The sequence below is a fragment of the Oscarella lobularis genome, chromosome 15, assembly GCF_947507565.1.
Source record: "Oscarella lobularis chromosome 15, ooOscLobu1.1, whole genome shotgun sequence".
NCBI lineage: Eukaryota > Metazoa > Porifera > Homoscleromorpha > Homosclerophorida > Oscarellidae > Oscarella > Oscarella lobularis.
In genome coordinates this window covers 1,572,510-1,595,020 of record NC_089189.1, presented here as the reverse complement: position 1 = coordinate 1,595,020, position 22,511 = coordinate 1,572,510, and the positions used below count along the sequence as shown (strand labels likewise).

Sequence of the window (22,511 nt, the reverse complement as noted above, 5' to 3'; positions counted from 1 at the left end):
AAAAAGGAGCTCCTACATCGAAGCGTTCTTCGATTTGGTAAAAAATACGCCTACCGCATGTAGAAACTATATAGGCATAAGATGGTTAGGCCGAGAACCCCGAAAATTGGATCGGGAGGGAGGCAACCCTGTCGCAGATGATCGCGTGCTCTCGGATCGATTCTACAGGCTCTAGCGACAGAAAACTGCATGGCGGCCACTGTTTCTATTCCTTAGTACACTTCCAGTAACGTGGGAAGCACTTCTTCCTATTTTATCTCCTATTTTGCCGTGGTTTCCTCGATCGCATACGGGTACAAACGTAACTACCATAGGGTCACGAAAAGTCACGTGACAAACGGGAGTTGCCAATCCCTCTCTCTCTAATATCTATGCTGTAGGGCAGGACGGAGTTTCAAACACGCATGCGTCGTAGTTAGGGTTACTCCCCGCCTTCGAATGTTCTCCGAAAGCGCTGAATTTACCCTATCTAGTCCCTGACAAGTGCATTTTCTTTAGCGAAAATGCACAAATATCACAATGCTTCACTGAAACAAACACGCATCGAGCGGGGGCCCTCGTACGAATGATATCGTAAACAAGTTCTATTTTTGTCGCCCAGCTTCCCCCAAAACGACAGTAGTGTAAATAAAAAGCAGTATTCTTTTGGCTTTGACGCTAAAAGGAAGCTGTTTTTACCTATCGTATTTTAGCAAAATTCGAAACACCGTGGGTCGTTAGGCGCGATTGAGGCGCGACTCAGCTATTTTTCAAGCGCATTTACAAATCCCTACGCTCTTGTAAATTTTAGAAGCTATTTAGAGAGAAAACGTGCGGTTCCTAGTGCGTTCGGCGGTCCTAAAACTTTCAAACCGTGTTTTCTCGATTCACGTCCCCCTCAACTAAAAATACGTCAGGGCTAAAATCAAAGCTTATTTATTGAAGCTTCGATTTGCGAAGTCTCAAGCTTAGACAATTCGAACTCGTCTTAGACGAGCCGTTTTTCTTTCACGGGGTCTCGATAGAACGATAAATGTTTACTTCATTGGCTGATTTAAGGCGCGTGCGCGACAACGGCTACGTCATTGGCTCTCCGCCCATTGTTACGCACTAGTACTCGTACATGCGCGTTTGAAACTCCGTCCTGCCACACTGTAGTGTGACTGTGTCCTTAGATCAGAGATGGTTAGATCATGGTTAGATGAACGCAAGCATTCGAAGCGCCTTTTCTGTCTTTACTAGTAGACTCGTTTTCTCTTTGCGAAGGATGCCTCTGAGAGACGCAGGCCGATTCGTTGAGCGAGAACGATGTTTTTTTGTGGAACTGTAATATCATATGGCGCAATGTCCCCGGCGCATCCGCTCCCTCGTAAGCAATCGCGGGTCTATCGCCGCGTCGCTCATTGTAATACTGTTTAAATTGACTATTTCTGTCGGCGACTTATTAGTGAAGTCGTATTTGGGGGCCCCTATTACGGACCCGCGGTCCATTTGCTTTTTTCGTCCCCACGCGCTTTGCCAATTAGAAAAATCGTAGGTTTAATAAGAAAATTTGTTTCACTGAATGTGTTTGGTAGGTTTTACGTCAACGTTTTTGCTGAAAGAAGAATCGGTGGATCATAAGGTTCGTCTAATTCGATCCTTTGGGGTCCCAAATGGTGTAGGCATGCACTTATGGGGCGGGCCTCTTTGCATCGTACATAGAAGAGATTGATTGCTGCTGTGCCACTGGCCTCGTTTTGGGCATAGACCGATTTCCGACCGAATCTAAACGATAGGGTCCGATTTCTGACAGTCTAATGGAGGACGGGTTGGGGCTCATACGATGGCTTAGTGGCATAGCATGAATGAAGCCTCTCACATTATGTACGAAGCAAAGAGTGTAGAAGAGACAACAGTATGCATGTTGTAATGCAGATACTTGAGAACGCATCTGTTCTCATTGCATAATTTCCCTAAGGTGTTAGTCGGCGGCTGCTAGTAGGGTAGGGCGGTGTATAAATTAATATGTTCTAGCTCCTTACCCTCGGACGTCAACTAGCAGCCGCCGCGTGCTTTAGAACATTTCTCAATGTTCGTGAAGGGCCCGCTAGATTCAGCTTCGACGTCGAACAGACCGGCTCCTCGTGTCTGAGAGGCATCCTTCAAATAAAATGCAGCAGAAAACGCTTTGGATGCTTACCAGTCCTTATTCGAAATAGTCCAATTACCGTAATACCCCGCATAAAAGCGCATGCGCTTATAAGTGAAAATTTGCGTTTTTCATCGGTTGAAAAAATCTGTCTGCGATTCACTTATAAGCGCATGCGCGAGTAGAAAAATTATTATTCCTGTTTCTAATCAAACACCACAATACAATACCGGGCGAGCGCAGATGACGGGAAGAGAACAGACCTTCGCTTTTAAGATAAGCGCATGTGCTTAGCAGATTTTATAAGCACATGCGGGGTATTACGGTATACGAAGAAACCTTCAAAGCGACGTCGACGTCAATTAGTGCCACTTTGTGGTCCTTCGATGTCAACGCTTAGCCGGCTTCTTAGCACGAGTGTAGCGGTGTCGCGGCACGTCGACTCGTAGAATTTCGTCCCTGGTTTACACGACTTGCGACGATTCGGCCCTCAAGGTGTGATAAGCCATCCAGTTGGTGCTTGTACCACTCAAAACGAGTCTTCTCTTCGCGAATCGACAAGGTTTTCTCAAGGGCCCTTATATTGGACCCATGCACGCTCTCCCCTCACGCACCTATTTGACGTCACTGACTAAGCGGCTTAGTTGACCCATTCTACCTCTACTATACCTGGAAAGCAGGAGGCAGGCGTGTTGATTTCTTCCTTGAACAGCCTACTTTGTCGTCTCCAACGACAAGCAGACAAAGCACGTCCGCTTGTGGTTAAACAGCCGCTCTATACTACTTGTAGTTTGGACACACCAAGAATACAATCGTTTTCGTATAACTGAAGCCGAAGTTGGAAGTAGAAATCCGGAACTCAACCGTGAAAGCGGAAACATATCTCCGACATCTAGGCAATAGTGTAATAGTTAGTTCAATTCGCGGACAGATGCAGACAAACGGAGACAAAGAAAACAAACGTAAGCGATTTTTTAAGGCAACCAAAATCAATAAACGATTTTCACTTTTTCCTTCATTCCGGACAACATAACATCACTTCGGTCCTTCAAAATCATACCCAAATTTAGAAAATGTAATGCAAATTTTCTTCTGTTTCTTACCGAATTCTTTTGAGTCTTTGAACGACCTCTTCAAAAGTTGGTCGTCTAAACGAATTCCTATTCCAACACGACTCGGCTAGTTTTTTCAACTCGCTGTGACAGTAAATGGGGAATGTTGGTCGAACGTCGGAGTAAACTACTTGATCGACAATTTTCTTAGCCATCAGTCCTTCGTCAAACTTTTCGAAATAGGGACACTTGGCTGTCATAATTTCCCATAACGTAATCCCGTAACTGTAAACGTCGACCGCTGTGTTGTAAATTTCACCTCGAACTATTTCAGGAGCCCTAAACAGTGCTGTACCCACGGCGCGTGATCCTCTTACGGACACAGTTTCATTATCATCGTCGTCGTCGTCGATCTTCGGAGCGATTTTCGTGCAACCCAAATCGGCCACTTTGACGACTCCTTTTTCGTTGATGAGAAGATTGTCGCACTTCAAATCCCGATGCATTCGATTGATGCTGTGAAGATGGCGCATTCCTTTTGCAGCGTCTAGAGCGTATTTGACTTGAAGCCCGACTTCCATTGGATGTTCCGCGTAGTCTCTGTCCAATTCGTTTCTCAGCGAGCCGCGTTCCATGTATTCCAGAACAATGAATGGTTTGTCTTCGGCAGTCTTTCCTGTGCCTATAAAACGAACAATATTGGCATGGAAAATAGATCGAAGCAATTCGCTTTCGTCCATGAAATCTTTCAGTTGTTCTTCTGTGCAATCGTCGACTTTTATCTTCAGAACTTTAACGGCGACGATTTCATCACGGTATTTAGCAGTCCACACGTTGCCAAATGATCCTTCGCCAACCATTCGTCGAAATTGAATTTGTGTGTTGTCAACTGACCAAATGTTAGCTAACTCTTCTACAGTTTGTTCAGCTATTTCCAATTGAACTCTTGTGTAGCTAACTTCTCTTTGGTGTTTTTTGATGCGTTTTCGTGCGTAAAAGATCACGGGGAAGAGTAGGATTCCTACTCCGATACCAATGAGATACATTGTCGGTATTTCGCATGCTTTGCCAGTAAATCCTCTGTTGCAAATGCAAACAATTGTAGAGTTGTTTTGAACTACGCATTTTCCCTGACTGCAAGCATCTTTTCTACAGGTACAATTCGTTGATCCGATTGAGCTTGTTACCAACCCGGGCGGGCAGCGTGTGCAATTTGCTGCACCGTATTCACTATTGTACTACTGTCCAATTGGGCATGGACGACACGGATAGAGGCCGTAATCGATACTGTACGTTCCAGGGTGGCACCTCGTGAAGTCGAAGCGATCTAAAGCGTTTGGTTTTAAACGAGATGCCGTTCGGAATTTATTATTTCTTGAATTTGTAGAACGAATAGTACATTATGAAGATTGACTACTGGCACCGATATAGCTCTAGGAGAGATCTACCTGCTGTTACCGTAGTGATGTTCTTTTGGCTGAGATTTGCTACAACTATTTGATAGTCTAACCCGCTGGCAGTTACAGTACCATAAGCGAATCGACCATATTTTGTGCTCATCTGATAGCACGAGGATTCGTTTGACAACGATAAAGCGCTATTTTTCGTTTGCCATTTTAAAACACCCTTGGTAATTTTTACGTGGTAGATAGTCGAATCACAACCTCGTGAATGAGCTTTCTGACCAAAGTACACGTAGAAAGACTTATTCCAAAACTGGCTTGACCATCTCGGTAGCTGCTGTGTCCCATTCGTTGTCGTCGCTATGAAGTTTTTTCCATGTTGCTTTCATACTGTCATAATTGACAGTTATCATCCAAAACGAGCCTGTTCTGTTGTCTATGCCGCCGAATAGAAGCAGCGAGCCATTGTTCATTGAATTCATTGTCGAGTAGGACGTCACTTTTCTTGGGGCCATTCCTTCATGAGCAACCGTATGCCATTGTCGTACATTTACAGTGTAGATCCAAAGATCGTCTGTTTTGTTAGAACTGCTTCCGTGGTTACTTCCGAAATAAGCTATGCGCCCATTTACTGTGACAGAAAATGCACCCTCAATCATATCGTACTTTGACGCTGCTTTTATTCCCGGCACCTGATCTGGATCGTACGATGTCCACATGAGGGAGTCTAAATTTAATATCCACATTTTCATGTCTTCATTTTGAGATCCCTTTATTTGATAAATATAGTTGTCCAAGACAAAGTTGGTCATTGTTTCTTTAATAATTGTGTCAAGAGTGGGATAAAGTTTAGGAAAGTCGGTCTTTCGAAAATTAACAAGTATCTCATCGGATGATGTCCTTTTTAATTCTTCAAACAGGTTCTCGGTTTTCGATTCCCAAAATTCTATCTCGTTAGTATAATCTTGGTATGCTTGAATATAAATTTTTTCATCCAATTCCATGATGATTTCATATGCTTCGTCATATAAACTGTGGTTTACGCAATGAATTCGACGAGCCTCTAAGTTGTACAATCCTAGTAGTCCAATATTTGTTTTGTAGATGAGCAGCTGATGTTCTTTATTGTACGTTGCTCCAAAATGGTTGTTGGGTGCCATACGTTCGCTTTTTGGGCAAGTATCGATTATCCTTTCAAAAGACCAACTCGCTGTAGCCAAATGAAAAATCCACGCGTATTGGCTTCCATGAAGCCAATAAATGTGGGTGCTGTTTGCCGAAAAGGCATAAAGGTTGAAAAAGGTACAATTATATGTATATGGCCAGAAATGGCAATTTTTCTCGCAGCGGTTTGGTTTTATTGGTCCCATTTCGTCAATTTCAATCCACCGATATTTTAAGTTATTCTTGTCTATGTCTTCTACACAACGAAGCTCCCACATGTCGCTTAGTCTGTCCCGAGGCGCTATCCCTCCAAATATCATTAGGGAATCCTTACAGGAACACAAGCTATTCGTTTGATAAAACGAAAACGCGCAGTGATTAAAGCGAGCTCGGGGTAATGGACCAAGCGTTTGAAGGTGAATCCACTTTTCGGTTTCACCGTCAAAAATCCATGTGTCGTTTACTGGTCTAATGCCAATCTTGCTATATTGTAAATAACTTCCACCGAACAAAACGAGTCGAGTTTCGCAGAGACTAATAATTGACTGGCCTTTCAACTGTTTGAATGATTCGATGCTCTGTACATCAGAAAGCGACCACGACGCTGTCCTTGGCGAGTAAATCCACGTAAGCCCGTCGGAGTGAATGTAGAGAATTCGAGTTTTTGCCTCTGTGGACGTTGGGTTTCGGCGATATGTTATAAAGCACTGATCGCATTCCGCATAGGCAGTTTGGGACGATCGCACGGGCCTGTTTCTGCTCCATTCGTCGGCTCGGCGAAGTACCGTTCGCCTACGAACAAAGCCGCTTTCTTTACCTTTTCCTTCTCCGCAGAGTATGCGGGTAGACAAGAGCGTCAACTGAAGAAGGAAGGAAAGAAGGGGAACCATACTTGCGCGTACGTGCGCTACTCTGCGGCTACAGTCAATGTTTTTAGGACTAACTAAACGCGTGCGTCATCATCGCTCCAGGGCTCAAATCGTCGTCATAGAACTTTATGTAATTGCTGCTAATGAGTACGAATGAACCTAAAAGAAAGCATTTTGGAATATCAGAGGAGAGTAACTGGTTGAATTCTAAGGATGTTCAATTCTCGCTTTGCATAGATCCCCGAACACCAGGGCGTGCCAGGGGGCGAAGCCCGCGCGCGCCCTGGTGGGAGGGGCTCTCAAACGCGTGAACAGCCAAAATCTGCAAGCGTGGTTCTCTGTCGGTAACGCTCCCGTATTTTGAACGAAATTCCCCCGAAAGATGACGTCACAGTAGATAGCAACCCCGGATTGTGTTCAATAGTTTGCAGCACAGTATACTCTTATACTGTATCTATGTTTGCCATTAAGGATAAATACTATTAAATTCAATGCAGAGATCTTCAGAAAGAGATCATTCATCTTCAGACCACAAAGTGAATTTCTATCAATAAATAAATAAACATATCTGATTACACTTTTTTAGAATTGAATTAAAAGTAGTACGGGAATCTCACCGGCAACCCATTGATTCTCTTGCCACCAACCCTCAACGAAGTTCCATTGACCAGGGATCCCATGCAGCGTGTAAATATATTTTAATCTAATCATGATTTTAATAAATTAATTTCTTTTAATTAAAAGGTTCTAATGCTTCAAGCGATGGAGAAGTTGATCAAAAAGTGACGGACGAAGAGCTTGAGCAATTGGCTCCAAAACTCATTGACCAGTGGAAAGACGTTGCTTGTCGATTGCCAGGAGAGAAAGAAAGCGTGGCAGCGTTGGAAGAGAAGTACAGAGGCAATCCCAATGAACGTGTCTACTCCATGCTAAACAGCTGTCACATTTGCAATGGTTCAGATGCAACTGTAAAGAGCATCTGTAAAGCTCTTCTAAAACGACCCGTCATTCATCGGCTTGCTGCAGAGGAAGTCTTTGGAGTAAGTGCTGTTAAACAAGTTTTACGTGATCTGGGTTATTGATTAATTATTCTTTTCCAATTTTTTTATTGTTACGCGATGCGCTGTAGTTTTAACGGGGGTCGTCTAATTCATTCTGCCTTGTCTTTTATCATTTTAGTACTTTTAGCGAGAATTCCTGTATCTGGGACGTCGATTACCCGTATAGCGCTTTTCGTTTAATTAAATTTAATAGCCGACACGCCGATGCCAAAGGAGAATGTGATGAGGAATTGAAGCGTTTGGATCATCCTTTAGCTTTACTTTTATAAAACTAGAGCTGAATTTATCGATGCCTACTTGAAGTCAAATGAAACAAGCCCATATGTCCTGACGTCTTTGTCCGGGAATGCTCGATTATTTTAAAGCACGTATCTACTACATACATTGCAGGTTGCTCAGGGAGAGAGGTGTGTGTGTGTCAGAACGGGGTGGTATTTATGAGCGTAGGTAAAGTCTTTGTGTCCTTTTGCAAGTCTCTAGTTGAAACCGAAATTTGATCTAAAGAAACCGGACTTGGACAATGCACAAGGCGAACAGAAACTACCCAAGGAGCCAGAGATAACCTTTGGGCATTGAGACAATATGCATCTCTTCTTAGAATCAAACGAGTGAACAATATTCTCGGTCGCCGATGGCGCCATGGGGATAGGAAATCAAATTGTTTGACCGAGAGCTTGGTCCAAGACGACGTCCTTGGCGAGTAAGTCCACGTAAAGCCATGCACCCGGCCACATCGATGAAGAGCAAAGCGCGCGCTTTTGATGTCTCTGGCGACGAGGCATTTCGGCGATAGGATGCGATTTTTAAGACGTTACGAAAGTACGTCTGGGGCGCCCACACGGGCACATTTTATTTTGGTCGCCTTCTTCGCTTGTATCACAGGCCCGGCGGAGTGGCTAGTTGGGTCGGGCCATGGCCCGACCAATGAATCGCCATGCAAATGCACTGATCTTGTGTCTTGAGGCTCTAGTAATGACAAAACACGAGCCTCTCCCCTATATTGGTAGAATTTAGATCAGACAACTCAACAGCCCTGGCCATGCCTGTTGTACAGTCTAGTAATGCAGCATCAAAGCTGCGTAACATTTCAGTTCCTTCTAAAAGTGCACGAGTTATTAAGTATTTTATAAATTTTCCTAAAGCCTGCTCAGAGTCTTGCTTCTGTTCATAGTTAGTCTTAGTGTAAAGGTATATATTGTCCAGTCTACGTACAAACGCAATCTGTGAAAGCTCTTTCAGCTTTTCAACTAATGTGCATGTGGAAAAAACTAACTAGTTAGTTAAGTGGTTTGAAAAAATTTTGGTAGAAAGGGCAGTGACCGATTCAGATAGCGATCTGGGAGCCTCGATAACTACTTTGAGAGCAGTAGAACAATTTTATGAAAATACATGCATAGTGTATTAATTAATGAAGCTGTTCCTACATCTAGAGGACCACACTTCTTAAAAATTTTTCTAGGGGCGGAGCCCCCCGACCCCCTTCTCATGTGGCCCTAGTAACCCAAAATTTACTCCGCCGGGCCTGTATCAACGATCACTTTCCATCGACCGATTCGGAGAGTACCATCGGAGAAGACGTAACAGCACTTTGTGGTGATAAGAAAAGTAGAATTGCTGGAGCGTGCATTCGCGTACGCGACTGCCTCACTACTCTACTGTATACAGCAATATATGGATATCCTGTTGACTCAAGTTCTTTTATAATTCTGTTGAAACTGAGCCGTCGACAAATAAAATATAACCAGGCATTTATATCATGAAAAAGAGACCAATTGTTCCCTTCGCCATAATATTGTCATAAAAGATTCTAATGCGCGTTAGCGCGCTATACAAGACAGTCTACGACGAACTCAGGGCCGTTCTTCTGCGAGTCGACGTGCCGCTACACCGCCAAACTCGTGCTAAGAAGCCGGCTAAGCGTCATCGAAGGACGAAAAGTGACCCAAATTGACGTCGAAATTCCTTTGAAGTTTCTTCGTACAACTAGGCTCTTTCGAGTAAGCATCCGAAGCGTTTCATTCGAAGGATGCCTCTATAGCTCCCAGAAACAAGCTACCGCGATCTGTTCGACGTCGAAGCTCTTCGAATCAATTCGGTGATGGTCACGTGTTTATATGTTATGTGCAATCACAGCCTCTGCTGCGGATAGATACATATACATGGCAATAGTTATTGCAAGGGAGACGATCTACTCTTATTGCAGTAATTATTGCACGCGAGAGATTGCCTACTCGTTTAGCAGCATACTCTCTTGATTCTTTAACTAAAGATAAGTAACCACAGCCCTTAAAAATTTTTCTTAGGTCCTTTAATTATTCCAGACTCTCTTCCGACACTGAAAAAATCCTTGCCAAAGCCCTGACTTTCTCTTTGTAGACTAGTGCGGGACACAGGAGAGACATCATACGTCGCATGCACAGAGATCGAGCGAACGTTGAAATTAATTAAGAAAGCATGCGTTGGAAAAGAAAAAAGAAACGCTGCAGACGCCTACAGGTTTCTACAAACGGCTTTCCCAAGTCCGTTTACGTCCTGCCGTTTCACGAAAATCACGTCACGTGTTTATATAGACTATGTCTATAGGGAACGAGGCTAAGATTCAAGGGTTACAGAAGCTATTACACAAATCAAATTTTTCCAGCCAGAAAGAGATTGCAAACGTAACGAAAAGAACACATAATTGGTGTACGCGTCTACGTACGAGTGCTGAAAGTTAGGGTTAGTCGGTATTGAACTGAACCATGACCGGTAGATGATCGGAAATTTCTTTCCAACTTGCAAACACTGGCATTTTTTCCGTGCTGCCATCCGGAATAATGTAATTCCCGTCGTTATCTTTCATGAGCTCGGGATTCACTACTTCGCAATTTTCAATTCCCGGCGTATATCTTTCACTGTCCCAAACGTAGTCGCGAATATGTTTCGATGGAATCCTAGTATACTCCCAGTTCGAATTGCCGTCCCTGTGCTTACACCTATAGTAAATAGAACTTCATTTATCGACGAATCGCGTAGGACGAAGTCCATGCAGTTTCTTCTTACGGTTCACTTCCGAACGGTTTGTTTATATTGAAATCGCCAGCTAAGTAGACCTTTCCTACGTCTCTACCTTTTTTTGCTTCTTCTTTGGCAAACTCCTGTGCGCGAGCTTGATAAAGTCTGCCCGTTTTCAATGTACTGAAGGCATTTTGGACATGGACAGAAAAGACTGTGACTCGCTGAGAGAAAAATAAGAGTCCTACATCCAAACTGTATATATACGGTTATATAACGCGTTACCTTCTTATTCATGCCATTAGTTTCAAATGTGCATCCGAACATCCCACGACGAAAAGGAACTTTCAAGTCGCTGCATTCAACTAGAGTCACATAATTCGAGTCGTACGCAATGCCGAGTTCGTTCGTAACGGGTGACACTTTCAACATTTTTCCGTACAGATTCGACGCGAAACCCGAAAGCTCTTGAAGCGCTAGGATGTGGAAACGGTCAAAGACACCCGTATACGCTCCACTGTAGACAAACTCTTTTTCGTCTGGCTCATCGACGTCAAACACATTAAAGTTTAGCAGATTCCACGTTCCAATTTTTGCTCCTGTAGGCGGATCTTGAAAGCGAACAGGCAAATGATCGCTGAGATCGTAGCTTCGCGCGACAGGCTCATTTCGGACATTTGAAACGGAAACAAATTTCTTGTAAAGTTCATTGAGTCTTTTGCCTGGTAGGGCTGGCGGATAATATCGGTGAAGTAGACGCATACTGTGACTCACGAGCAGATGATCGTAGTGAGATTCCGGTCTATTATTGCTATCTTTTGGAGTGGTATCTCCGGTATCGTAGAACCGCATGTCTGACCTATACAATAAAAAAGACATTACGACTTTTAAAAGCGTTGCTTGGTAACGCACAGCGTCCTTATCACGTCGTGCATTTCAACTATTGCGTTGGTTTTTGCTCCAATATTAAAGTCGCCTCCTATCAAAACGTTTGTGCACTCAGGCGTTGTGGAGCTCAATCGATCAATTTGCTTTCGGAGATTTCCTAATTCGGCTCGTCTTTTAGTCAAACTGCTGTACGTCAAATGAATACTGAAAAAGTGAAAGCACTGTCGGTCTTTCTTTTGTGTGGGTTTATACTGCAATGAAAAGGAGAGAGATAAACAATTATTGTGCATGGCATTCTCATGCATACCCTAAATCGACAATACATGCCATAAGCGCTGACACCATTGGAAACTCGAACTTCAAAACAATCTTCTGTGTCTACAACACCGCGTCTGTAGTAGAAATCCGTCCCGCTTTCATAACGTTGTTTCTATAAAGAAAATGTTCACATCACATGCATGCAAAAAATACATGCATGAGAGCACTACTAGTCAATAACAGGTGTAATGATCTAAGTGAGAAAACGGTTGGAACTAAGAGCGAATACAGGGAGAACTACCACATAACTAGAAGTAATCGTAATATTATAGGCTTAGATGTCGCGCTTGACAAGCGTCTCAAAATATATGGAGTCATTGAGGATACTTTTAAAAGTAAGGCACTTACGCGACCATCAGGTAAGACCGAAATGATTGGCCTCCTAAAAGACGCTCTGTCATAGCCGAGATTATTCAGCTCATCATCCAATTGATTAGACATGTCGGGAATTTCTTGAACTGCCATGATGTCAGTTGCCCGAATAATGTTGACCAACGTTTGCTTAGCAGCGGAGCCAACATCTCGATCAAACCTCGAAACTCCGTTAATATTCATTGTACCAACTATATGTTTAAATTCAGAATAAATAAAAGAAGGAGTAGACAATTACGATTACTTACATATACGTCCGTTGGGAATGACGTTCAAGTCGCTTACTGACACGCCCAATTTGTTTGCCTCATATATAATGTTTCGAGCGTCACAGTATGTAAACCGAGGCCCACAATAGTAAACCCCCTCGGGTTTAAACGACGTTGACAGGTCCAAATTGAAATAATCCCTATGCGATTTTGTCTCAGAGCAAGACTCAAAAGACTTGTCTTTGAGTACTAGAGCCGGCACGGCAACAGCTCGAGTAAGTGGATTATTCGTTATTTGCCGGAAAAACGAAGCGCCATCGTAAATAGCAAATTTACCTCGGCATCTGAGAGCAATCAGTTCAGCTTTATTTTCAAACTGACACGATTTCAGAGCGTCGCGAATTGTTTGTTTCAATTCGTTCTTGGCCGTGTAATAGGAGGAGAGACGGTATGGATGGAGTCGAACCTGCTCCGGCAAGATGAGCCAATTCGCATCTTTTGTCTGCCACTCGCCAGCCCACATAGGAAACGCGTAGGCGTGAGGTACGTGTGAAGATCGAGTCGATTCGTTGAGAAGTGCAACCGAGAAAGGGAAATCCTCTCGAAACGTATAATCTTCGATCGAAAAGGTAGATTGAAGAAATTTAAACGCAAGCGTTTTTGGATCTGCCGTCGCCCTAATGCGTACTTTCGAGTGGTAGTTCACAAAGCACTTAGAGACAGACAGTACGATCCGATCTGATAGAAGTACGCCTTCGCAACGCACGGACTCAGACTTCTTGTTCACAATCGTTCCGAACACGTGCATGTGTTCAGAAAGAGGTGCATTTTGATTGTTCGGCGCGAGAAAATCTCGACGCAAGCGCAAGGGACTCTGAGCGATCACCGTCCAATTCGCGTCTTCGAGGTTATTCGCCGCATGTCTGTGAAGGGAAGGCTCCGCCGAGACGACAGTTGACGTTTGCCCGACTTGCGTCAGCAGGGCGAAGAAGAGCGCATTATAAGAAAGCGACATCGTGACGTTGCTATAGAGCTTATGCGGGTGACGTCACTTGATCACGTGTAACACGTCACCGTGTGAAAAGGTAAATTTAATAAGTGCCCCCTCCGAATAAACCCCCGTCAACATCGTAGTAGCTGCGAGGAAAAGTCGTTTTAAATGGTACAAAAGTAAGCGCGAAAGCGATCGACGCGGGATTGCCTACCAGGGAGCGGATGCGCGAATCTGCATGTTCATCGAACCGACCGCGCCCCCTCGAAAAAAACCTTTCGATGACGCTTGGCTATCTTCTGAGTTTGAGTAGCGGTGCGTCGACTCGTTGGAGAAGTACATACGCCCAGGGATACTACTATCCCTGAAACGTCTCATTTTTGTCGTCGGGGCTGAGGTTCCTCAAAAGAGGCTCCTTTCGCTCGCTGCACCTCCTCAGTATCTGAATGACCATCGATATGCCTAAGAAGATTACCGAGTAACACAAAAGCCTTCGGTTCTAAACGTAGCTAACCAGGAGCTAGGAGGTAGAAGTCCTGATCGACTTCGACTTGCCGAGTCCAAACTCGGATGATACGTAGTACAGTGGACGTGTTACACGCGCCTTTGCGCCATCTGCAGCGTCTGCCAGCACAGATTTTGCCCCATTCGCCACGGAGACAGACCGTAGTCTACCCGGATGTGGGATTTTGTTTTCTGCTTAGAAGGCTGCTAACCGTTCTAAAAAACGCCAAAAAAAGTAGCAGGACTAAAACAGGTCACCCAAAAACGGTGCCCCGAGTCGATGTTCGGAAAAGATCGTGACGTCACAAGTCACATGTGACGTCGACTGTCGCATGACGTCACGGTGGCGTAACGTTACAGGCTAATTTCGAAAGCCAGTTACTAAGAGTTTTGGTCAAACAAGGTAGACTGCATTATGTAGATACTTCATTAGGGCGTGGGGTCCCACTAGCAGTCTGCACGTGTGCTTGCTACATAGCAAAAGATCATCAGTCTGTGCAACGTTGCCTGCAACGTTGCACAGACTGACCGGGACTTTAGTGTGTCAAGGAGGTTGGGTCTGTACGCCTAACTAGATTAATTAGGTTATGTCGAGGGGTCGGGCCGGTGGGCCGGTCTTGACCGGTCGGGCTGGCAACGAGGGTTGGGCTCGCGCACGCGCAGCGTTCTTTACTGCAGGCGCGTAGACGCTATTCAAACGGTCAACGGTCGCCAAGTTTGTGTACGGAACGCGAACGGATCGTCCAACTGATTAGAAGCAGTAGATAACCGACGCGAAGTAACTAAACTGGTTTTTTAGCAATGCTGTAACGACGGCGAGGCAACGACGGTCTTTTTGGCCCACTTTCCGCGGTCGAGGTAAGCCATACAGCGTCCTAATTTCGCTCTACAGCGTCGCTAAGAGGCTACCGGCTCGAAAAGTGCTTCTTTCGTTCTAGATAGCACGTTTCGAGGAACCCGTGGCGTTATTCGGCGCGGAATACGACGCGAAAAGCAACGGTATGACCTTGGGAGCCACTTTCGGCGTATTATCTGTAGGTAAATGCATTGCTGTGGCAGCTAGAAAGGTCGAAATGCAGGGATCACTGGGCCAGTGACAGGAAAAGTAAGATGGGCACGGTGGGGAAGACTAATTCTTTTTTTCTTTAGCATTTCCATTTTCGTAGAGATAAGCAGCGTACTTAGTTTAGCTAAAGGTTAGAACTTTTTACAGTGCATTCCTGTATTTTTATAGTGTTAGGATTTTTTGTAGTGCACGAAGAATCAGGATTTTTAGTCGCTATGGCTGTAAAGAGTACTTTGTAAATAATAAAAATATATAATTATTTGAAAAGGTGGCTCGCGTGATGCCAATTAGGGCGGATTCCAGAGGCACGCTCCTGAAAACGTGTCCAGGTAATTGGTTAATAAGGGGCTGGCTTTCGTTGTGACGTAGCGTGTCAAGACCGTATGCAACGAATTAAGCAACGCTCCGTATGACACGTTGCCTGCAACGTGTCATACGGCCATGATCTTTTGCTATGTAGTACATCAGGGATAAGATTCGTTTGAGGGACCTGTTATAATAACTCACCGTAAATAATCTCGCATTCAGCATTGTTTCGATTACCAAATACAATTGTTTCAATTATTGGATTGTATTCTACTCCAGACTGGCCACCAGAAAGAATGACGCGGGCAGACGCGTCTTCATTGGCTAGGCAATGAAGTGTGTGAAGCCAAACCGGTGCCACATCCGAAGTCAATTCAATCTTGAAAAGTTTTATATCATGATTGCTAAAAAAGAAAAATTGATATACCTTGTGTGACTTTCTTCTATGATGTGCCCGCTGTTTGAAAGCAGTGTCTCAGAACCACCAATCGTAAAGAAGAGGTTCTTTCTTCAAATCCTCTTTTCGCTAGTTGTGCATCACACTGCATGCCTGCCTAACCATGACATGCATTATTTTCCGCAAAACCCTACAATAAGCTAATTTGAAATCTCATGCTACACAGAGCTACCCCTCCCCAGCCCAACTTTTTCAGGTGATTGTGTCACGAGGCCCATTAAGCTCGCAGTTGGGTTTGCCGAAGCTCGCAGCACGACAAACCCAACGTGCTCCTTTACTGCGTTCATAAACGTTACTAATAAGCTCACTGTTATGTGCCCGTTATGTTTATCAAACATAGATATAACAGTGCTGTTATTGAGCCGACCACCGCAGTTGTACGGGGTGGCAAACGCAGTTTGCGAGCCCGTATAACGGCGAGGGAGGCTCTCTCAAACGTGATGTTAGGCGCCGGAAGTGTATGTATGTCTGTCAGTCTGTCTGTGCGTCACGCTCGGTATTGTGACGTCACATAGGAAAACCCTTACTTTGTAAAGCGCATGCGTGACACAGGGCCCAAAACGGTATCCCGAAAACGGCGATTTACGGCGCGAATAAAGCGTTTTTTCTTTCATAAACGGAAAAAATGCTTAGAAACCAATGTTTCCAATTGATCTGTGCTATTTTCCGTGTTATAAATGCGTTGAGAAGGCGAAACGACAGTTTTGATTGTCACGCTCTGACGTCACAATCAAAAGTATCCACTCATGTACAGTATGTGGGTGGGTATGTACGCGTGTACGGGTAACAGGAAATATGACCCGTACACAAGCATAGGTCCTCCTCAAATACAGAGCACATTATCAAATACAGTACGTCAGAAAAGCGGCTAATTAGGAAACACTGCAAACATGCAGTATGTAGGTAGGACTGAGCTGTATTAGCTAACGACTGTGACAACATAAAAGTATGACGTGACACTATGTTATGCAATCGCGTACGGTAAGCGGTGGGAGGCTCTGCATGATGGCAACACGGTGAACACCGGGCCATCATTCTCTAGTATCTAGTATCTATGCTGAAAACTATTGAACACCATCCGGGGTTGCTATCTACTGTGACGTCACCTTTTTGGTATATTATTGTGAAATATACGGGAGATTATGACATCACAATGAATGTGATGTCATAAAGGCACCTTTGTGTGTGATTGGCCTAAGAGCGATTGTGACGTGAGCGTTACCGACAGACAGAGAGACAGACAGACAGACAGACAGACAGACAGACAGACAGACAGACAGACAGACAGACAGACAGACACACACTTTCCGATTTTGGCCGATCACGTTTGAGAGCCCCTCCCACCAGGGCGCGCGGGCGAAGCCCGCGCGCGCCCTGGTGGGAGGGGAACGAAATCGGCTGGATTTTGTTCTGCGGCGCTCATCTGCTTCGACAAAACGACGCAACGTTATCCGGGATCGCTGATGACGCAATAAGAACTCTAACACGTGCTCGTTATTTATCCGATTGATTCCGATTCATTTCCTTTATCATTCTTCGCGAAACGACGACTACAATAATGGAGCCGACCACCTTAGTTGTACGGGTGGAGCCCGTATAACGGCGGAGGGAGGCTCTCTCAAACGTGATCTTAGGGCCAGAAGTGTATGTATGTCCGTCTGTCCGTCTGTCCGTCTGTCTGTAGGCAGGACGGAGTTTCAAATGCGCATGTACCAGTGCTTGTACGTAACAATGGGCGGAGAGCCAATGACGCACACCTTGTCGCGCACGCGCCTTAAATCAGCCAATGAAGTAAATAGTTAACGTTCCATGGAGACCTTGTGAAAGAAAAAGGGCTCGGCTAAGACGAGTTCGAATTGGCTAAGCTTGAGATTACGCATATCGAAGCTTCAATGAATAAGCTTTGATTTTAGCCCTGACGTCATTTTAGTTGAGGGGGACGTCAATCGAGAAAAAGCGGTTTGAAAGTTTTAGGACCGCCGAACGCACTAGGAACCGCACGTTTTCTCTATAAATAGCTTCTAAAATTTACGAGAGCGTAGGGATTTGTAAATGCGCTTGAAAAATAGCTGAGTCGCGCCTCAATCGCGCCTAACGACCTACGGTGTTTCGAATTTTGCTAAAATACGATAAGTAAAAACAGCTTCCTTTTAGCGTCAAAGCCAAAGAATACTGCTTTTTATTTACACTACTGTCGTTTTGGGGGAAGCTGGGCGACAAAAATAGAACTTGTAGACGATACTATTCGTACGAGGGCCCCCGCTCGATGCGTGTTTGTTTCAGTGAAGCATTGTGATATTTGTGCATTTTCGCCAGAGAAAATGCACTTGTCAGGGGCTAGATAGGGTAAATTCAGCGCTTTCGGAGAACATTCGAAGGCGGGGAGTAACCCTAACTACGACGCATGCGTGTTTGAAACTCCGTCCTGCCCTGTCTGTATGTATGTCTGTTCGTCACGCTCGGTATTGTGACGTAAATGAAAAACCCCGTTTTTTCGTACAGCGCACGCGCGACACAGGGCCCAAAACGGTGCCCCAAAAAAGGCGATTTACGGCGCGAATAAAGCGTTTCTTCTTTCATAAACGGAAAAATTGCTTAGAAACCCTTATTTCCAATTGATCTGTGCTATTTTCCGTGTTATAAATGCCCTAAGAAACCGAAACGACAGTTTTGATTGTCACGCTCTGACGTCACAATCAAAAGTATCCACTCATGTATAGTATGTGGGTGGGTATGTACGCGTAACAGAAAATACGACCCGTACACATGCATATGTCTTCAAATACAGAGCAAATTATGAAATGCAATACGTCAGAAAAGCGCGTAATTAGAAAAAACATTGCAATTATATAAGTATGTACAGTATGTAGGTAGGACTAAGCTGTAGGGGCTAAGGGCAGTGATGACTACGTGAATATGTAGCAACATAAAAATTTATGACGTCACACTATGTAATGCACTCGCGTACGGTAAACGGTAGGAGGCTCTGCATGATGGCAACACGGTGAACACCGGGCCATCATTCTCTAGTATATGGCGTTTGATCTGCTAGAAACCACAACTAAACCCTAGTGCAAGGTGCAAGGACCCGTGCACACTATCGAAGTTCTGCGACGAGCACGGATGCATTCTCAAAAAATAAGAGTCATACGTAATACGTCAACTCCTTATGGATGGCGACGATCAACGACAATGTCGTACCTATGACGGCAACGTAGAAACGTCTTTGCTGCGATGATGACAAGAAGGAGAAGCATCCAACTCACTCGACAAGCTCATTCTGCGATGACATTTTTTACGTATGCTTCGGCTCATCAACAAGTGAACGTATTGATCACGTTTTGCCCACGTGAAATTACAGCTGAAAAATCTATTACAGAAAAATTGGCAGAGGAGCTTCAAAGTGCATGGCAAAGGAAAAACATGTCTTGAAGATCGCAACGAAACTATGATCACGATTGGCATCCAACGGCATGCATGCATTTGGACGCATCGCTGTCACTGTAGACAAAGAGGACAATACAAAAATTATGGCAGTACTTACGCGGATTATGTTAGAAAGATACTATAGCATGTTTCCAAAACAATGAAGCGCCCTTAGCGATCATCGAATTGTCGGTAGCAAAAACTCATTGTTCCATTTAGAATATTACCAGGATTATTGCTTTATTCCCACGAACTTGTATACATATTGAACCTGAAGAGGTGCATGCCCCCCGGGAATGTACAGTGAAGATTTTAGTCTCTATCCCTGTCGCCCATCTCCAAGAGGGCAGTACAGCGATCGAGGCGGTTCCATGCACTCACTGTACCGATTGTCCACCAGATCTTGTAACAAGCTCGAACGGCTCAACATCTGCTCTCAATTGCACATGTGCAATTGACACTTGCAATAACGGACAATGCATAATTGAAAGCGACCATACGACAGTCTGCATTTGCGATGCTGGATTCAGTGGAAAAGCATGCGCAACGGCGACTTAATTCCTATCTAATCGTTAGGGTAGTAGTAGGAGTTTTATTGTTGCGGCATGCATCAAACGCGTCTGAAACGAGAGGCGAACTACACCAGAGTCGAATAGGAGATAGCTGAGCAAACTGTCGCTGAGCTGTCGAACATTTGGTCAGTGGACAACGACAAAATCGGCTTTCAACAAAAGATTGGAGAAGAATCGTTTGGCGACGTGTGGACCGCCGAATATCGAGATCAAATCGTCGCCGTGAAATTTCTCAAGATTAAAGCCGAAGATTGCACGAACGAACAACTGCAAGATTTTCGAGACGAAAGCGAAATACTTCGATCGATTTTCCACGCCAATACGTTTCATAGGCACCGGGAAAACGGCCGATAACAAACCGTTCATCGTGCGAAACGAGTTAGACAGGCGAGTACGCCGATCATCCAATGGAACTCGTGCTTCAACTAAAGTACGCTCTACATGCGGCGAAAGGAATGCGTCAATGTCTGCACAGTATATTGAGCCGACCACCGCAGTTGTACGGGGTGGCAAACGCAGTTTGCGAGCCCGTATAACGGCGGGGGGAGGCTGTCTCAAACGTGATCTTAGGGCCGGAAGTGTATATATGTATGTCTGTCTGTCTGTCTGTTCGTCACGCTCCGTATTGTGACGTCACCTAAAAACCCGTTTTTTTGGACAGCGCATGCGTGAAATAGGGCCCAAAACGGTGACCCGAAAAAGGCGATTTACGGCGCGAATAAAGGGTTTTTTCTTTCATAAACGGAAAAAATGCTTAGAAACCCCTGTTTCCAATTGATCTGTGCTATTTTCCGTGTTATAAATGCGCTGAGAAACCGAAAAGACTCTTTTGATTGTTACGCTCTGACGTCACAATCAATCGTAATCCAATCATGTACAGTATATGCGTGGGTATGTACGCGTGTACGGGTTACAGTAAATATGACCCGTACACATACCTACACATTCAATAAACTTCAAAGCCAGTATCAGAAAACGCCTAATTAGGATCCTAAACATGAGCCCTATCTATGTACCTAGAGTATGTGTGTAGGACTGGGCTGTAGGACTGTGATATACATGTATGTACAACAATGTGAATACATGATAACACTAGATAATGATGGCCTTTCGTGAACCATCATGGGATCCCCGAACACCCCCAGCGCATTCTTATTACTCTAATTTTTGTAAAGCCTTTTTGCATACTCTGCATCGCATTGCCTAACCACGTGAGTTGGCATGCTTTATTTTTGGCAAAAGTCTACAATTTGACCTCTTATGTAAGCGTGACACAGGGCTATACCTCTCCTAACCCCAACCACTTCCCCTTTGGGTGATCGTGTCACGAGGCCCATTATCAGCTCGCAGTTGGGTTTGCGTGCTGCGAGCTGCGCTCGCAGCACGACAAACCCAACGTGCTCCTTTACTGCGTTCCCTTTATGAATGTTACTGATAAAGCTCATTGCTATGTGCCTGTTATGTTTAATAGTATTTATCCTCGATAATGTAGCCTGTATAATATGCCTACTCCTTCCTGAAAAGTTTTGAACACAATCCGGGGTTCCTATCTACTGTGGCGTCGCAATTTTATGTACATTTTGTTCAAAATACGGGAAAGTATGACATCACAATGAACGTGATGTCATAAAGGCACCTGTGTGCGTGATTGGTCTAAGTGCGATTGTGACGTCAGTGTATACCGACAGACAAACACTTTGGTTTTTGGGCGATCACGTTTGAGAGCCCCTCACACCAGGGCGCGCGCGGGCTTCGCCCGCGCGCGCCCTGGTGTTCGGGGAATGAAATTTTATGACGTCATGTTATCTAAGGCGCTCGCGTACGGTAAGCGGTGGGAGGCTCTGCATGATGGCAACACGGTGAACACCGGGCCATCATTCTCTAGTGATAGGATGCATCGCGATCTCAAGTGCGATAACCTTCCAATCAATGCAAAGGGCACTAAAATCGCACCGATGATAGAGGTGCGAACGTTCGAGGTACGCTGGCCGTGGGTACAGCACTTTTCAGGGCTCCTGAAATACTTCGCGGCGAGGCCTACAGCGGCGCGGTCGACGTCTACAGTTTCGGAATTACGCTGTGGGAAATCATAACAGCTAAGCATCCGTATTTCGAAAAAATTCGATTGAGTAAGTCGTTCGCTGCCATGTACGGCCCGAGGGTAAGAAACGCTGTTCCTGTAAACATCTTGAAAACTGAGATGATACGTCAGTGCTGATGTGATGTGATGTGATGCTATACTAGCTGGGATTAAAAGAAGAACAATGAGAAACGTTGATGAAGGAAATAGATAGTATGTACTTGTTCTCTTCGTCTTTGTTCGTGTCATTTGTGTGCTCACAAATGTCCTCACTAGCTAGTGACATTGTTGTAGTGTTAGGCAAATAGAATCTCAACTTGAGTGAGATCTCTTGAAACATTGTAACCTGTTAGGTACAGAATCTGGTCTATACTGAGAGTCATGAAGTAGATGAAGAATATGGAACGCACTTGCACCGTGGCGTTGTTCGTTTTTAGTTGATACTTCACTTCTGCACCCGTCCGTGTTAATTTGCACCTTAGAAGAATGGTCTAGCTAGGACTTGAGACTGTAGAACCGTCTGGGTCCGCGTACCATGTGGCCATTTCCTTTTTGTAAATTCTAATTTCTAATTTCTAATTCTAATTTTGTAATTTCTAATTCTAATTTTCTTATTTCTAATTCCAATTTTCTAACTTCTAATCCTAAATTTCTAATTTTCGAAGTATA

The 22,511-nt window shown here is 44.5% G+C and overlaps 1 protein-coding gene and 1 long non-coding RNA gene across 2 annotated transcripts; one reads left to right on the top strand and one right to left on the bottom strand.

Annotated features, from left to right (window-relative positions):
• Positions 1–9,507: 9,507 nt before the first annotated feature.
• Positions 9,508–10,329, top strand: LOC136195884 (uncharacterized). Its single transcript, XR_010672006.1, has 3 exons — positions 9,508–9,656; positions 9,698–9,754; positions 10,036–10,329. It is a non-coding gene; the product is annotated as an uncharacterized lncRNA (long non-coding RNA).
• Positions 10,271–15,832, bottom strand: LOC136195883 (uncharacterized). Its single transcript, XM_065985373.1, has 11 exons — positions 15,735–15,832; positions 15,509–15,686; positions 13,946–14,405; positions 13,646–13,893; positions 12,480–13,577; positions 12,208–12,422; positions 11,849–11,971; positions 11,566–11,792; positions 10,939–11,512; positions 10,702–10,877; positions 10,271–10,634 (listed from the first exon to the last, which is right to left on the bottom strand). The coding sequence occupies exons 5-11, from the start codon at positions 13,453–13,455 to the stop codon at positions 10,379–10,381; spliced, it is 2,547 nt and encodes an 848-aa protein (XP_065841445.1). The 5' UTR covers positions 13,456–13,577; positions 13,646–13,893; positions 13,946–14,405; positions 15,509–15,686; positions 15,735–15,832; the 3' UTR covers positions 10,271–10,378.
• Between the last annotated feature and the right edge of the window lie 6,679 nt (positions 15,833–22,511).